Below are 19,505 nucleotides of genomic sequence, written 5' to 3' on the forward strand. Positions count from 1 at the left end.
TGAAGGAAGAATATAATAATTTTAATTTGAAATTTCCTTTATATTGAATGCCTGTAACGTTTAATGTAAAATTTATGGTAAATAGATAATTGCATAAATTACAGTTGAATAAGTTATTTATTATAAAAATTAAGATGAAAATTCTTCGTGTTCAAATAATTTTATATAAGCAATAAAATGAAATTAATAATCATTAATAATTGCAATATTTTTATTTTCTTATTAATTATAATTATAAAACTGGTTTTGTCGAATTTTTGTAACATTAATTTGTGAAATGAATAAGGTATTGATAGAAATGACATAAACTCAGACAAAACTAAAATGATTACTAAAATGATTTTCTATCAAAAAATTAGAAATAATTATAAGGAAAAAAAAACAGCTGTCGAGAAGAATGTTTGTTAATTAACGCACTTTAATAAACGATATAATAATTAAACAATAATTCTACTTGAGAAAGCAATCGATGGGCCTAATGACTATTGCATCAAAGGTTGAATATCAAAATGAAACTATCGAATAATCTATATTGTCGGTTGTAAATTACCAAAATTCAATTACAAAGCAAACTATAAATCCACCTGGTTAACGGAACCCAAGAGGTTTCTTCCTGTCTCTCTCATCATTATATTTTCTTATCCTTAGGTTCCATACGACTGGGTTAATTGGGTAGCCTTGATTTTATTTCCTCTCCAAATTGTATCGCTCCCTCCACCCCCACCCCCCACCCCCTTTATTGAATATTATTACCTTACCTATAAATTCGAATCTTTGAAGCAAGGGCCTCTTTACACGTACAGAGATAAATTCAGTCTTTGTCTCCTTCGCGTATATCGCTTTTTTCCAATTTCTTCTACACCCTCGCTTGTCTAATCCAACTTATCAAGTTAATCATTATATATATGTTGTCTGTCAATGTCAAACACACGAAGGAGCATCAACGGCAATTGACGGCAGGAATTTTGATAATGGTGGTGTTCCTCGAACGATACTTTCGCCAAATTCAAATCGGCATTTAAGCTTTCATTTAAGCCTTACAAATACAAGTGTTTACTATTTTCAAAGAATATTAGACATCGATCAGTCATGTAAAAATATTAAAACATGGGTTACAAAATACGCTTTGTGTGCTTTAAAAGAAACAACTTCGATAACGGTTAGAGATATTTTTTAATTAGTAAAATTTTTCATAACCAAGATTTTTAATAACCACAAACGATATAATTACTTTTTTTTTTTTTTAATTATAGATAACCAGAGCTCATTTATCTCTACTTAACTACACTCAACTATATAAATTCAAAGGAGAAATGGGAATAATATTCATCCGAGCTACTGGCCATAACAAATATTTACTTTTCAGAATAATATAAGGGAATTGGTAGGGATTGATTTTTACAAAACGCTATTTTGTAATTATAATCCACTAAAATATTATAAAATATTATAAAAATCATTGCTATTAACATCCTGTTAAAGCCACGTATATGTTAAATTAGATATGATCCACGTGGTATACCACGTGGCACTTATATTGGATAAAACTAATAGGCAGCCAACACTCAAGACCTTGAAACTTTGTAAAATCCAAAGAAATTAATCTGCAGAATTTCAAAATTTCATGTCATTATTAATACAAATAATTAATAAAACAGCGAAAGCCTATTTAAAATATCTTATCTAGCTAATTAGATCGGCTACCTCTCAACTTTATGCATTAGCCATGACACATAATTATGGATTTATTAAAATGGATAAGCTCGAATGCCCCAATATTTATAAAATAATTAACTTCCGGATTAAGAAGTTAACTTTCTTTTCAAACTCACAAGTAATCGCTTAGCAAATGAACCGCGCCAAGGGTAACTTCAACGCTCGACTTTATCGGGACTCTTGCATTAGTCCGATAAGGGCGCGTAAAATAGGCTGACGAAAACTAAGAAGATGAGATTAAGAAGAGGGAAACGGGAGTCCTTTTCAGATTTATTGACAATAAATCTCATTTTGACGGGTTATTATCTCCCTGCTTGGAGATAAGGTGTGCGCGATATAATTGGCACGATACTTGAAACGAAAAATATGGAAATCTAGCGGCATTTTTGTGTCTTGCCGTACTTTTCGCCAAGTACTCTGCCTTTAATGAGACATCGGAATATTTACTGTAAAAATGGCGAGTATAAAATTTCCATCTAAACGAAGACCTTCGATTATTTTATATTACATATAATATAAACTTTCAAGCGATTCCGTGTTCAGTTAAAAACTGCACGATGCTACGCGAATCAAATATTATATTATTATGGAAAGTAACGAATACGTTTTCTCATTGTACTTCTGTTTATTCTTATAATTTTATTTATCAGAAATAACATGTCTCATAGTATTCAATATTGTATATTATATTGTAATTAATCATGTACTTATAAAGTAAATATTGCAGTTAATAGTTTAATATCGACGAACATTATTCAATAAGAATATACTTATATTAAAAATATATCATTAAGGTAAAAGTTAAGTGTATGCAGCAAAAATTTCACGTAATTTATGATGAAAAAAAATCTAATGTTACGCATGTATAAAATTAAAATATTAATATATATATTATAAAAAAATTTAATTCAATTTCTTTTTTATATGCAAATTTAAATAAACATATTCTATCATAAATATATTTGACAAACGAAAAGATATTTTAGCGTTAATTAGCGTTAATTCGTTGAAATTATAAGGTTTTTAATAAGAAGTGAGTAATTTTTTTAAATGAAACCATCGATATTTTGTTATTTAATTCTTGCATAAAATTAAGTAAATGAAAGAGAAAAATAAAATATTTATATATCTCATCCCTTTATCATAATTAGTCATCGAAAGAAAAGAAAATGAAGAGAAAAAAAAGAGTTTGTATATTTACCATATTTCATAAAATTATAATAAAATATTGTGATACTACATTACTACATTATTATTTTCTATACAATTGAAATTTTCTATTTACTTATAATAATTTTCTATTTACTTATAATCGAGCGTAATTGGCAAAAACTTACGATTTCAGTGATTTTTTATTTTATATTATTTTTTTTATTTAAAATAAATTAAGGTTAATACCACGCAATTAAATAAAATTGTTGAATTTCAATAATACATATTGTTAAGTCAAACAACTATTTTGAACGAAATTTTTTTTTTTTTTTTTTTTTACAAGGAGCGTTTTAAATACATGTGGAAGAAGAAAAAACATCTCATGAACGTCTAACAATAATATATTTTGAAACATATTGTCAATTGGGAAGATAGACATTATAACAGATAAACTATATTTTGAAACGTAAGACGTCGGTAGTTAGTTTCAGATACTCCATGCGCATAGTAATATACGCAGGCTTTACAGTACAATGATATGACGTCTTGCGCAATGCGTGGTACAGAAGAAGTTTTGCTTAATGCATTAGAGTTATTGTATTGTGTAATTGGGTATCTGTGACATAGAAGAGGAAAAAGGTATACAGAATGAGCGCACGCGTCCTTCGGGAAGATTGTTTTTTTATTTATTTATTTTATTTTATTTTTTTTTTTTTTTTTTTTTTTTTTTTTTTTTTTTTATATTAAAAGTATATAGAATTGCGCATGAAGCTTTGATTATACGTTTACGTTCATAATATAGTCAAAACGATGAGAGCTAAGTATAGAATTATTGTTATTTATTTCAATCACTCTTTCGAGCCGTATAAAATAAACTATCACATCACAAAAGCAGTTTTTTTTTTCCTTTTTTTTTTTTAATAAGCTCTGCCCGAAGGACTTTTTATAAAGTTACAATAAATCAACGCCTCCTTTAACTCGTGCATGCCAGCCAAGCATTTCTTGCACTTAGATAACAGTTCTATAACTCATATAATTTATATACTTTCTATCCGCTTCACTCACTGCTACCTTACGTTTTCTTTCTTTAAATTTTGTATAATATCTTATAATATCTATGTTATACAGTACAATTGTGCAGTCTATTAATAAGGATCTAAATTTAATTACAGGGCGTGTAGTAATGATAATTTACACACTCGGGGAATATTTTCGCTTACTTCGACAAAATTGGCATTTCGATGAAATTAGTTGTACGACGCTAATTCAGGTATTCAAGTTTCCTTGTAGTTCTCAATTATATAAGTAATTTCCATATGTTTACAATGGAAATGATAAAAATATCCCATAAATTTTATTTCATTTCAATATACCTAAAGTACATAATAATATATTCGAAAATATCTGATAACTATTTAAAGATTTGTTTATTATTTTTAAAATATATATATATATACATGCACACAAATACACACACACACTAATATATATATATATATATATATATATATATATATATATATATATTTGAAGCATGTAATAATCGATTAATTCTCTACTAGTATACGTATTATTTCAAAAAAGATTAAACATCTTAGTTAAGAAAATAGATAATGATCAAACGATTTTGTCAAATCGAAAATTCATTCTCCAAGTGCATTTATAGTGCAATAGTCACTTGATATGCGTAACATGTGTTTATACGTATATGAATATTATTATTCTTTACTTAGATAAATCTTCATAGGCTTTCGCGAATGTAATTTAGTGCCTTACTTGAAAAGTGCAGTCGAAATGATGTCAAAATTTTCTGTAATTAAATTCAATCGCTCCTCTATATATCTTATGTTTATATAACTGCTTTTTAAAAGAATCAAAGCTGGATAAAGAAATTCTTAATTGACACCATAGAAAATAGAAAATGGTTTTCAAACAGTATGTTAAAGCTCCTAAACCAAATGGCACTTTATATTTATAACTAATTCTTTCTATTTATAACAATTCAAATGACAGTTCTTTAAGTGCATTTATAAATTGTCTACAATTTTATTAGAAAATTAAATATATAAATTAAATGTAATTCAAAATAAAATAATTCTAATATTCATTGTGATTATGGTGATCTAATTTTAATCACTTACAATCTATTTTCAGATTCAGTAAAAACTATCTACTTATTTTGACTATCTAATTATTTTGACAAATTTAATTCTGAGTAAAAATGTCCCTTACGATAAAATGCACATTCATTAATATTGTATAAAAATTCATAGCTATATTATGGATTAATCTTATTTTAGAATTTTCATACGTTTCTAGTACGTATACGCAAGTGTGTGCATGGAGTGTGCGTGTGTGCGTGAAATATAAGAGTATGTGGGCGTAGGTGCAGACGTATGCGCATACATGCAAAACTATAAAATTTTTCTTATAATAAAGATATCATACTTTTGCCATTACATTTCTTGATTTAGATTTAAATACTTGATATTATTATCTAGATTAAGAATTATTATTTAAAGCTCCTTTCATAAAGCAATAATATAGCTTACATATTTCATTCCCTTTTTCATGTTAGATGTATTAAAATTCATGATAAACATAACCAAAAATATAATAATTGTAGAAGTAAATGGAAATTATTTCAAATGCATATTAAACATCACATAATGGAAATTAAAATAAGTTACAAAAATATTATTATACAAAAGCTATGCATAATATAAGAAATTGCAGTTTAATACCATTTTTCATTTTCTACTTATTTATTTTAAATGCATTTAATCCAGCCCTGATTTATTTATATACACGCTCTCTTATATACCTACATCATTCAAATTTATGTGTTTTAACTTTAATTTCCTTAATTTTACGATTTCATTCGAGGAAGTTTTACTTGAACTTCCATTTTTGAAATTCGAGTATGCTTGAACCATGGTGGTATCTAAAAAGTTATGGACTAGATAAATGTAATTCAAAGTAATAAAAAATAAAAAATTGTATATATTAGTTTTAATAATGCAAAAACACTTCATTCTTTATTAATGTAATTAATAATTCATATTAAAATTATAAAATAAAAAAAATATTATCATTTATTCAACCTACAACAGTTAATAAGATATAGTGTTTATATAGGCACTTTCTACGAGTAATCGAAGGATCCAAAAGAGAACATCAAAAATACTTAAAAAATTTACATCAACGAAGTAAATTCATTATACATAAATAACAAAGAATATAAATATATTCAAATAATGCGTAAAATTATTGCGTTTCTACCTACAATTTTTGACAATTGAAAAACACAAATGGAATTTCTCATATATATATATATATATATATATATATATAATAAATTAATTAATGTTCTAAGGTAAATATATGCGTAATTTTATTTACAAAATTCTAAACTTTACCTAAATTCTGTAAATAAATATGCTTACAAAATTGGTATTTCAAATTGTTGAAAGACTTCAAATAAATGAGCGATATCATTTTTACATTTCTAACCACAACTTGGTCAGGGTACTTCCAATATTACTACATTTTCAAAGACTAAAACTTGTCGTAGTTCATTCTTACTTTGTCTGTCTCTTTCTAACTTAATAAATCAACTATTTCTCAAAGAAACAAAACAAAAATAAAAACAAAAAAACAAAAACAAAAAAACAAAAGAGATACAAGATACTTAATTATTATTTTAATGGACTACATGTAAAAAGCTAATTGACCCTGGCTCGAAATTACTCGGAATTAACATTCTTTCATTTTTATGAAACCACCATGGCTATTATGCTTTTCATTATCTACTTAATCATTATTGCTATTGAGCTACAGATGTGACAATGCCACGTTTTATTGACAATAGAATAATACTGGTATTTTACCATAAATAGATGAACAAATAATAGAATATTTTAAAATCAATATAATTATCAATATAAATCATGTGCATTATCTGCATTATCATTACACCTCTTAATTAACAAATATTTTGAGATGATTTATGCAATTTTGTTGTACCTTCGTGACAACGAGTCTTGATCATTTTGGTTATTTGTTATCAAGGCACCATGTAATGTTTCATGTGAAATGCACAATGCTCGAAGCTGCAATTAATGAAAATCACGAACATTATACAAATAAATTAATAATTTTAACTCGGTATGGAATAATGCAGTATCTGAAAAAACAACCTTTTGTGCAAAGCAATAAAGCGTATTAAATTCCTCCAGATTGTCGTCGTGAAAAACAAAACAAAAACAAAAACAAAAACATTTTTTTAAATTCTTTCAATTCGCTTCAAACTATACAAACCATAAAAAATATATATATATATAACATATCTCATGCTGATATTATTGTAATATTAAAATCTGGAGGGCTTATTTGGTCGAGTCAATAGTACGTGCGCGTGAAAGCCTACGTGAGATTCTTGACTAGTATTTGTTAATTTTAGTTTAGTTTATAAGTCATTGCGTTATACGCCTCGCACAAAAACACTCTCACTGAGTATAATTATTTGTTTAGTGTAACGAAGGAAAAATTAAAGAAATGATCGATTGGTTTCAATGGTGATCTATATAGCTTTCTCAGTCGTGCGTAATTCGAATTTACGTCTTGTATCTTACGGAGTCGTCGATCTCAAAAATGTCGGATCCACCGCCGCAACTCTTGCTGTGATAAATGCGTAAATACAGAATAATAAGTTCTGTAGTTGAGAGCATTCCAATTCCTGCAATCAAGAATTTAAAAATAATTCGACGTTTATTTAGACTTATTGTAATTATACTTTTTGCCTTTTTACATGACGTTAACGCTAGACAAACAAAATTAGTCTTAAATCGTAAGCATCCTTTGGTTTTTTATCAAATTTTCATTTTAAACTTGTAAATATTTAGAGTAGAAAAATGTCGCGACAAAATTCCACAATTTACCAAAAATTAACAATTTTAAATAATTAATTTTTTATCATTGTCAAGGTTACTTTGTTGAAAATTAATAATTACTCCTCTAACGCTTACAATTTAAAATACGTATGCAACTTTACGTTCACACTCGTGTAATTTAATGCTCGCACACACAAACATAATACAAAAATTCAATAAGACTAGTTTTTAAGTATTTCAATTATTTCAGAATACATCCAAAATTTATACGTAAAATTTATTGCTTAATTGATGAAATTATTCATTAAAATAACTGACTCTGCTCGGAAAATATTTTCATTTATATAACATTCCATTGAAATTAAACATAAATAACGTCGTTAAAAACAAAAACAAAACAAAAAAACAAAAAAAAAAAACGAAAAAAAGGATAGAAAATACCGTTAATTAAATTAGCAAATTCATGAATTATTCTAGAATTTCATATAGTATTGCAATTTATAAAAATATAGATGAAAACATAAGTAAGTGTACCTTAGTTTCAATAGCAATACTATCATGTTCTTGAAAATGCAATTTTAATTTGCTCTTCCCGTCATCACTAGAACCGCGAAGTTGATGGAATTTGTACCTCCAAACGGGATCTGTCGTTCCTTCAAATGTCAGAGTGAATCCTTGAGACCAATCTAATGTTAAACCAGCTGGTCTTCCATTTAACGTTATAGGAAACGTTTTGCTCTGCGACACACATGAAAAAAGTTTAATATCAAAATTTCTAAAAATCACTTATTATTATTACTATTATTTTTGGCGCATACATTTCGCAAAACTTTTACTGTAAAGTAAATCTAGATCGATTGACCCAATTTTTAGTAGAAAGCTTCTGTCACAGCTTGAAAATAAACAATAAACTTAATGGAATAACATCATTATTTTTACGATTATACAAACAGAATTTTTTAAATATACGAATAATCAAATTTAACGTGGCTAACTTTTAAGCCTCATGACATTAAGATGATTGAAAGATATTGAAATGATTAATCATTGAATAATATAAGAATTGAAAAAAAAAAAAAAAACACTAGAAAATTATTATTTAATTGCCTTAAATTGCAAGCATTTTATACTGTTTTATAGAACTAACTGTATGTCATTTTAAATATAAATATATAAAAACAAGTTTTTCAAAAAATGAAAATTAGAATAATTGTCTTACCTCGTGTAAGAGAAATTAAATTTTTTAATAAACAAAAAATTCTATTTCATTTTAATCCAAAACTATCATTTATTAACAATTGTAAATGGTGAAGTGCTCGCATAGCTTGATTAAAAGAATATTCTCTTTGGCTTCTCTGCTACTTCATTAATTTTATATGCAATACTTTGTAGCGGTTAAATTCTATTTTTCCTTTTTTTAATTATTATTAATCATCTCTTTTTTTTCTTTCCCCTCCCCCCCCCCTTTTTTTGTAATACCAATGAACCAAATTCATGTCGTAAATTTAAGAACAATTTTGCTGACGTTCGTATCAAGGTTTAAAAATTTTTTAAATTAAAAGTTTTTAATTTCGGAACGTTGCAATTAGAAAAATATGCACGTGTATTATTCAAATTTATATTTAAGTAGCAAAGTTTTGAATATAATTAAAAAATAATTTTTAATCTAAATGAGACATCGACACTACAAAAAAATACTATATATTTTACGGAGAAATATTAATATTAGAGCGAGTTTTAAATACATGCTCATATGCTCGAATTTTATAGTATTAGATTGTAATGTTAAAAGACAATTAAATTAATTTTTATTTATAATCATTTCATGGAATAAAATTAATTTCATTTAATATAATTTTTCATGCTTTACTTTTTGCATTCCCAACTTTCGGTTATTATACGTTGAAAAAGTAAGCTTAAAAAAAAAAGGCAAATTTGCCATGTAGAAGCATCATCATAAGCGAATTATTCAAAAATATCTTTACAAAACAAATTAACCGTATTAAATAATAGCAATTAACGTAGGTGAGAGAAAGCTCATTAAACGACGTTTTTGAAGCATAGAAACTATCGTTTAATCCTAATATCCAATATCTCATGCTAAACGTACGTCTTATTTACAGACACTTTCGTGACCCTGGCCACTTGCCAAGAAAATTTCCACAGAACTCTCTCGTAACTCTTAATGCTAATGAGTTGAGGTGAAAGCTCGAGTGTGTAAAATATACGAGCACGCGGCCCACCTTGAGATGTGTAACTGCGGAGCAGACTGCGGTGTGCCAGGCAGCCTCGATTCTCAATAATTCCTGTCTCGTCTCCACGCTTAGATACCGGGGCGGCTTCCCCGGACTCTGGACCAAGAAGCAATGCTGTCTCTCGTCCACGTTCTCCGACTCGCGCATCACGCGAAACAGCGTTTGATAGACTTTGAAGGTGAGCGCGCAATGAGACCAGTCGCCTATATTGCACTGTCATAGGAATATTCAATGTACATGCTTCGTCGGAATGCCGCTATTTATCAATGATCAATGATCTCGTTTAATTAATTTGCAATGATGGCACAATAATAAACAGCATTGGTTGTAAATTTTTATGTTGCGTATGTAGTTTAATGAATTTCGAGAGTTTATAACTGTTTTATCCACATTTATCTTGAATCAAGATTGAATATAATAATACCACCGAACCTATCAACGTAAATTCAAAAAAAGAAAGATCCAAATACTATTAACAATGTATTTTATCTAAAGAAATAAATAATTTTGTTTTTAAAAGAATAAAAATTTATCAACTGTGTAAGTAAATGAGAAAATGTACAGATTTATGTAAAATTCAACCGATGATTCATCTGCTCCAAGTGCTCGCTTAATTGAACTTTAAGCTATTGCAATGAAGAAAAATCGTTGAGACATAAAATTCCATAATGCTTCGATTTAATATTTAATTATAATGCAAAGTTAGTTGATTACATTTAACGTACAATTGTTTATATTTATTTCATTTTGAAGTTTATGTAGTTCGAAGGACTCGCACATTAATTTAACGATACTCTTTCGTTTACAATTAAACGGATCTAATGTAAAATTCATAATATTCTGAAAAGTAATATTTCAATTAAAATTAAACAAAATTTGTCATAATAAAATTACATTATTTTTAAGTATATCGATAATAAACAGTTGAAAGGGTAATATTAGTTATGGCGAGTAATTTAAAATTGGATTCCATTGCTGTTGATTATTGCATCTAATTGACTTTAGCGTACGTAACATGTTTCGGGCAAATATCATGCTGCCTAAAAACACGATAGAAGACTTTTTTTTACTAAATATTTAAAAAATGAAGCGTTAAATTGTAGTTTCATGCAACAATTGTATTATCATGCACTTACGGGTGGTGTTTCAAAAAGTAACAAATCCGGACCCTTGAGAGCTAAGAACCTTGGTCTATAACTTTGCCACAGCTGATTACTGTTGCTAACAGCTTCGTTTACCCATCCCATATACTCAATCCGTTCGCCAATTCCGAAATTTCGATTATACAACTTCAGCTGCAAGGCAAATTATATTCATCAAGAGATATAATAAAGTCTAGCGAGATTTCTAATATTCACCTGTAGGTAAGTCAAGCTAGTAATATTATCAGCGATATATTTAAGCCACTGACTAAGGATAGCAGTATCATCGCAGTGTATTACCCCGGTTCGAGCTCCATTCAAGCCTCTCACTTCGAACCCATTGCGCCTTAACTTATCAGTGCCAAAGATGTATCTCGTAACGTATGCCATCATCAAGGGCACTAAACAGATTAGAATTTCAATTAGAAAGAAGATTTCACTTAAATTGTAATATTTAATTTCATATAGGCGGATACCGGTAACTATATCGATCCATTTCTTTTGTTTAATCGAGCTGCTCGAAGCATTTGAGCCTTGTCTGCTATGCCCCCCACCTCCTTTTGGACTACTCGGTACCAATTTGCTAGGTGAAATCCAGCCATCTTCCAGTGCGCCGTTACTTGTATGATTTAAATTTTCTTCTTTCTCTACAATTATCCATAGCCCATGCAATTATTGACATTATTAATGGGAATAGCTCAAGTCTTCAAAAATGGTATCAATTTACATATATATACAGACGTTCATCGAATATTATGAATTTAGAACAAATTTAGAACAAAAAAAAAAAAAAAAAAAAAAAAAAAAAAAAAAATCATACGATAATATAATTTCAAGGAATCAATTTTAACAATTGATAATAATAAGCAATTGTTAGACTATTCATAGAAATACGTCCATTCAAACAAAACAGAAAGTTATAGAACATTCTAACCTGTTTTTTGTAAAAATGGTTTTGCTGCTCGATAGTGCTTGACAGTTAAAACGACAATATCACCGGCATTTCGAAGAATATTGACGGCATCATCGTGATTACATGCGGTAATATACTCCCCATTGACTGCAAAATATTCTTCTATTAATACAATGAAAATATAGGAGCAAGAGTCCTCGACAGCTCGATTTCTCAATTGATACAATAGAGTGAAAAGGAAGCGACAGACATATGGTCCGAGTGACAGAAACAAAAGAGATCTAAAACTTATTCGACTATTGCTTATAAAAAGTACGCCCTATCACTTTAATACTAAAAATGTCGATTGCTTTCAATGATTAATCGCTGAGATTGAATGTGACATTATTAGTTTACAAACAAAGGATCTATAAATTGTTGAATTCTTGAAACTCTTGTGGACTCTTGAAACTTGCCTTTAATAATAGCATCTCCAACAAAGAGTTGGCCACACTGGTCCGCAGCCTGACCTTTATAAATTCTAGATATGAGTACGGGTAATTTATGTTCTGCTCCACCCTTAATACTCAGACCCAAGCCTCCAATCTTTTGTCTTGTAATTTGTACCATCCTTTCCTTAGTGTCCGCAGGTATCTTGTTATGATTTGCCATCTGTTGAAAATCATAATATTGCATTTGTTAAGCTGTTTATATTTGTGTATAATAAAAGTAGCGCGCAATTTAAATTTATATCGATGACATTACCTCCAAATCTTCCCTCTGAAGCTTAAGAACTTCCATCGTAAGATGGAGTCTCGTGGGTATGGGTTTGATTTTGCCATCGCTTACCGCCACCAAACCAGTTCTCACCTTTACAATAATTTCATCGCAAATCATCATTAATAATATTATCAATGGGGTAAAAATATATTTAGGCTAAATTTCATTGAACTTGAGAGTGTAAGTAAAATTCATGGGTCGCGGTATTTATTCTTCCTAAAAGAAAAATCATAAAATATACCGAAATCTTATAAGTATTTAATGTATTGCAATATTAATAAAAACAAACAAAACAAAACAAAACAAAATTAAAAAATAAAGAAAAAAACAAAAACAAAAAACAAAAAACCAAAAAAAAACAAAAATAATAATCAAAAAAACTATTCTAAGCTCGATTTAATCGTTTATATTTGCATTTACGAAACGTATATGTTTATCGTAAAATTAGACTGAGAATTGCAATCGAAGATTTCAATGATTTTAATGTTTTTCGATTTTAAATAATTTTATTTTAAACGTAGATATTTACACTTTTTACAGCCTCTCTCAATGCGGCCAAGTGAAAATTTGTAATTTTATACGAAAGCACAACTATAAATAGTCTTATAATGATAAGAATAACATTTGTGCGTCGATATGTTTTGAAATAGTGTGCGGAAAATACAAATATATTATTTTTACATTTTACGTCATGTCGCATTTAATAAGCGTCGTCGTTTTGAAGAAGAGAGAAAGAATGATAGAAAGAAACGATGGTTTAGAAGCAATAAATTAATCGTCCATACCATCGTCGATACATTGTAACGAAATTCTTTCTATTTATTGTATTAGGCATTTTCATCGATCAATCGATAAACTAAAATGCACATATGCACAAGAGCTTGTGTTCAATAATTTTTGCAAACTGGATAATCAAGTAAGTAAGCAATCAACAATTATAATTTTCTTATTACTTTTTAAGGACGAAAAGTCAATATAATATGCCTGGATCACGCAAATAAATATGCGCTTTTAATAAAATTCGACTCGAAGCCTAATGTTTTGTAATGTACGAACGAACGTATTAAGAAATTATCGGTGAATGGAAATTTTTCAAAACATTTCAGAGACTCGAATTAACAAACTCGCCAATTACAAGTAAATTGAAGCGAATGCGTAGTGTGTCAAAGCGAGCAAAGTCCTTAATGAATTGAGGCCTTCGCGTTACCATAGGAAATGGAGCATAAATTAATTAATCATGAAAGTATCGAGTTTCCCGCCGTTGTTCTTTAGCACGAGGAATTTATTTGGTAGTCCATTGCACATAAATGATTGCAAAACAAAAAGAAAATAATGTATAATGCCGCGTCCTACAAAGTGTACTAAAAATAGAACGGGGCACAAGAGACTAAGCACTTTTCTTTATTTTTTCGCTATAAGAAGTCTCGGCGCGAAGTTCGCGTTTGTACATATACACGTAAGCACGACATGGAGCCCCAAGGTTCAAAGAACTCATCAAACATGGATTAGAATACGCGCTCGAGCGCGCCAATATCAGCGACACGAGCCACCACTACTCTCCCCCCAGCATTGGACGGATCAATTAAAGAGACGATTATCGCTCGAATTAGAGTAAAACCTTCGATATTCCTCAATTTAACGAGACAGTGAGTGAGAGAGAGAGAGAGAGAGAGAGAGAGAGAGAAAGAGAGAAAACACAGAATGAAAGGTAAATAACTTTTTAGAATTTACTTCAAAGGGTCTCGTGCGCGCGCGTGTGTGTATGCGTATGAGAGAGGATTATTGCGCATGGATAAAGTAAAGTAATGGGTAGGCCAGGTTGACGGCGCTTCGAATATGAGGCACGAGGGCAGAGACCCTCTGCGAAGAGACGAATATTTCGCGCAAAGGGGAAAGAAAAGAAGCTGCGGTTGCTCGAGAAAAAAAATGACGCGGTGAGGAAGAGGGAGCGAGCGGGTGGCAGAGAAGGGGGCAGTTGAGAGGAGAGATGAGAGATGTAGTGGAGAGGCGGTGGCGAGGAAGAGAGGTGGAAAGAAGAGGAGAGAACGAAACGACGAGGAGAAAAGCGCCGAGGTGAGGAGAGGAGAAAAATGGAGAGGCAAGACGAGGCAAGTGTCGACTATATGCGCTTCCCAGCTTCGCCGCCGCTGGTTAAGTTGACTTTATCGATCCCGAAGGGAGGCGACGGTAACAGGGAGTGCGAGAGAACAAGCGATTCGCGACTACCGACGCCAACTTATAAACCTCAATTGAACGACGACGACGACGACGACGACGACGACGACGACGACGACGACGTCAGCCAATAAATGCCCTTATCCATCCCGAGGTCGTTGTGCGCTGTAGAGTCGCTGGAGGCGAACTTTGATGACGATTATAGATTCGAATATCCGTCGAATTATTGCATTCCCTTGGATTTAAATAACAAAAAAAAAAACAAAAAAAAAACAAAAAAAAAGCAAAAAAAAAACTTCATTCGTCGAGCATCGTTTTCAATTAAGAGAACGAGAGATTCTGAGATCTCGAGATTGCAAGCCCCTGTGTCCCAGCTCCAGCTCCGTTTTCATTTTGTATGCTTAATTTAACGAGGGCGGACGCGCGAGAGCCGTAAAATTGTCCTCGGCAAGGCAATTTACCACGACTTATCCGCGGCATTCAGGATGTTATTATAAGCAGTATTGTAAGCGACGATTTCCCCGGGGGATGGGGTGCACTAGTTGAACATCACCACGTCCTCCGAGGAGAAAATGATCGAGGGCTTCGTCTTCGATTGCTGGCTGGCTGACTGACTGACTGACTGACTGACTGACTGACTGACTGACTGACTGACTGACTGACTGGCTGGCTAACTCGATCGGCTGAAGCCCCTTACCACCAGGTATCCGGAGAGGAGCAGTCTGGCCCGGTCCCGGTCGCGATAGACACCATGGCATGGTCCTCGGCATAGTGCCGCGGATAGCGGATCTGTGCCGCTGCTTACTATAAACAAGTGGGCAACGCGGAGGGACAAGTGGAGCGGAGGGGGCCGGACGTTACCTTGAGATTCTGCTCGAGCCGCTCCTCGATCGGCGTACACATCGTCGCCGAGTTGGCCCTCATCGCGGCCCTCGAGCTGCCGCGAGGCAGCGACGAATAATGACAGCGCTCCTCTAACTGCATCCGCGGACCTCGTGCGCTCGCCCCGAAGAGAGAGCCCGATTAAGGTGGTAGTGGTAGTGGTGGTGGTAGTGGTGATGGCAGTGATAACGACGATGACAGTGGTGGTGATGGTGATTGTGACGATGATGGTGATGATGATGGTGATGATGGTGATGGTGATGGTGATGGTGACGGTGATGATAGTGGTCGTGGCTACGGCCACTGGTTAAACTCGAGGGCGCTGATACGCGGGGGCCGCGGCACATCTTATCATTCTCTTGACCGGACCGGTTTCGCCTTGCGGCCGCTGCTACCCCCAGTGCCGGGACGCCGCTCTTACCCCCGTCTCAAATCTTCATCGCCCGACCGCCCTCGCACTACCCGGGGGACTGCCCCGTGCGATCAGCCACGAATTACGACGGACAGCACTGCGCGACCGTCACTCCGCACTCCGCGCCACTCACTCGCTTACTTACCACCACCACGCGGCGCGCGCGCGCGCGCGCACTCCCGCCCCCCCCCCCCCCCCCCCCCCCCCCCCCCCCCCCCCCCCCCATCGCCATCCCCTCGCCGCTCCACAAGCAGCCTAATGCACTGGTCCGCGGCACTCTCCTATCGCCGTTGCGGTCTGCGTGTGCGCGCCTCTGCGCCTCTGGCACGTGCGCGGTAGTATGAGGCGAGGGAGGTGATGCGCGTGCGCGCGGTGCCCCGAATCTCCTCCTCGATCCTCTTTAAGCACGGCACTTGACATTTTCAAGAGCAGCAGCGCCGACGGCTGATCCCGAATTTTCGTAACTTGTCATTAGTAGACCGACGGAGCGCGAATTTGGATGATGCGTGCACACGTCGGCGACCGTTCGCCAAGGGGGTCGGAAGGACGAAAGAGCGAGACCGATCTTGATGTAAAACTTAAGTCCTACCTACCCACCCACCCACCCACGCCCCTCATCGTTAACCACCAGCACCTTCCGACCCCCTTCCGGGACCGAATATCGTTTAACAATCGAGGCGAACCTCCCAATATTTAAGCGTATTTTATTTTTTCTTTATATTACACTTTGGGCGGATGCTTTCGCTTCCTCGAACTTGAGACTTTTATGCGATGATTAAATATTGGGACGAGCTTATTAAAGTGGAAATAGAGTTTATTTAGCGGCGTTTAACTGCTCATCGTCGTTAGTTGCCAATATTTTTGGGGAATTAAACGCGCAATCTACAAGATTCGTCCTTGAGATCAATAAATCACTACTCTCCGTGCTTCTTTCTATTTTTCTTTTATTATTTATTTCATTATTCATATTCTTTTACGTTTCGTTGGTAAAGTTTTTTTTTTCTTTCTTTTTTAATTTTTTCTTTTTTTTTTTATCTTTGCATGTTCATTGTCGTTTATTAGTAGCGTTTCGGAGGAATTCTTGCGTTACTGCGTAAAAAAAAAAAACGAAAGAAACGACGAATTGTCGCTGAAATCGCGTAGGAAAAGATAAATATGCGACTATGTCTAAATAATTTCGAAATCTTAACGTATTCCTCGAAAAAAGCTCGTAAATAATAGCATTTACGTAATGACGAGTAGGTGATTTTTTTTATTCGTTAAACTTACAAATCCTTAAGCAGAAGACGGCTATATCATACTTCCGAGTGATTACGAATTTTATATATCAATTTACGAGCAAAGATAATAGAAAATATTACACCTTACATATTCCCCCCCCCCACCGACCCGTCAAGCCAGCCATCGACGCGCGTAACGGATGTTTTCGTAATTGGAAATTCAACGCTAATGTATTTTAATTTGTTTTATTCGATCCTCCTTAGTGAGATAGAATCGCTTTATATAAATAATAATTTCAACCAAATTAATTGCAATAAACGAAAAATAAAAATCTGTTACACGCCCGGTCGGTATTTCAATATTTATATTGCTACAATACGTCGTTCTAATTTTGGAAAATAATAAATAAACGATATACAAACATATATATTTTTGATAAATGTATGCTTACTATTTTTGAAAAAATATGAAATTGCAATTATAACTTAATAATTTTGCCGAAAAAATTTGAAAATTAATATTCATATTTAATTTTTTTTTTTTTTTTTTTTTTTTTTTTTTTTTTTCTTTTAATTAACGTCATGAAGAAATTGTGCAAAATTGTGAAATATTTAACAATATTCGTGCTTGTAAAACGATATTTGAAACAAACAACGACAAAAATAAAAGAATTTATAAACAATTAAAGTGTTTAAATGAAGGTAGAGTAAAATAAATTTAAACAACAATTCCATGACTAACTTCATTTGCGAATTTGTGTTAAAAACTTTAAAAAAACTGGAGAGGAAAGGATAGAGGGTGAATGAAATAAAGATAGAAAAATTAATTTAAATTGTAGTATAATTGAATATAAGTAAGTACTTTTAATCAATCTCCAAATAAGAATTAATAGAGCACGTTTTTATAAATTCAATGGCGAATATACAACTTTCATAAATTAATTATAATAAAACTGCATTGAATTAGAAATTATGTGCGATTCGCAACTGTTATTAAAATAATTTAATGCCTAGAATGAATGCATAAACAAAACAACATAGACAAGATACAATACTAAACTTCATTTTATTAGAAAAACAATTTTTTTTTATTAAAAAATGAATTGTATAATTAACATAAACTAATTAAATATAATGAATGTTTTATATGATATTTGTTCATTTGGATATTTTTATTTAACCTTACTTTCTACGCTCTATAATTAAAAAATAGCTAGGATATGGAAATTTGACATAAATAACGATATATGAAAATTAATTTCATACTTCTTTTATATGATGAAACCTGAGTAAACTCAGATTTATATACAATGGATATAGTTCTATCATCATTTTCAGAAAATCATTAGATCACCATTGGACAAAATGCAGCTACGCTTTGTCATACCAAATGATCATATCATCATGCGGCCACAAATCAATTCATTAATTTAAATCATAGAATTAATGACGCTTATGTTGCATTTAATGAAAATTTCACCAACACTTATTTTCAATTTATCGACCATAATTTAGTTTCAATACCGAGAAACTAAATTTTATTTCGCTACTTTGTTACGGCTCATTTTAACTCATATAATTAATATAAGTATATCATCACTGTATGTAAAATTATGATAATAATATGAAATTAATTTTATTACTTTTTCATCAGTGCTTGTTAATTTTGTTGCGCTACCTTGTAACACACATCGTCTTGAATTTACATTGTATTAAAATAAAAGATGCATCGATTAAACTTACAATTCCATGTGTCTAATTTAAATTGCTAAGTAATTTACTTAGTATTTTATTAAGCTTCACTTTAAAATAATTACTATATTGTGCTATAATTCAATTTTATTAAAAAACTTTTCATTATTTTTCAGATGTTTAAAATGTTAGAAAATATATATTATAAAATTAAATTTTTATACTTTGCTTGCTTTCGTATATAAAAAATTAATTATATAATTATATTTATATCGAATTTGACTTTACAGTTGAC

At 31.8% G+C, this 19,505-nt stretch overlaps 1 protein-coding gene across 1 annotated transcript; it reads right to left on the bottom strand.

Moving 5' to 3' along the window:
* Positions 1–7,234: 7,234 nt before the first annotated feature.
* On the bottom strand, positions 7,235–16,053 carry Syn2 (Syntrophin-like 2). The gene is made up of 10 exons (XM_011498131.1): positions 15,866–16,053; positions 12,815–12,919; positions 12,526–12,721; positions 12,092–12,217; positions 11,634–11,804; positions 11,374–11,558; positions 11,152–11,310; positions 10,004–10,228; positions 8,295–8,498; positions 7,235–7,606 (listed from the first exon to the last, which is right to left on the bottom strand). Exons 1-10 carry the CDS (start codon positions 15,986–15,988, stop codon positions 7,499–7,501), a joined length of 1,602 nt encoding a protein of 533 aa, XP_011496433.1. The 5' UTR covers positions 15,989–16,053; the 3' UTR covers positions 7,235–7,498.
* Between the last annotated feature and the right edge of the window lie 3,452 nt (positions 16,054–19,505).

The sequence above is a fragment of the Ceratosolen solmsi genome, unplaced genomic scaffold (assembly GCF_000503995.2).
Source record: "Ceratosolen solmsi marchali unplaced genomic scaffold, CerSol_1.0 scaffold14, whole genome shotgun sequence".
NCBI classification, from domain to species: domain Eukaryota; kingdom Metazoa; phylum Arthropoda; class Insecta; order Hymenoptera; family Agaonidae; genus Ceratosolen; species Ceratosolen solmsi.

Coding starts and splice junctions, on each gene's coding strand:
- Syn2 (XM_011498131.1), bottom strand. CDS start 15,988: ATGCAGTTAGAGGAGCGCTGTCATTATTCGTCGCTGCCTCGCGGCAGC. Junction 12,722..12,814: donor TTCAGAGGGAAGATTTGGAG/GTAATGTCATCG, acceptor GATTTTCAACAG/ATGGCAAATCATAACAAGAT. Junction 11,805..12,091: donor ACCATTTTTACAAAAAACAG/GTTAGAATGTTC, acceptor GGATAATTGTAG/AGAAAGAAGAAAATTTAAAT.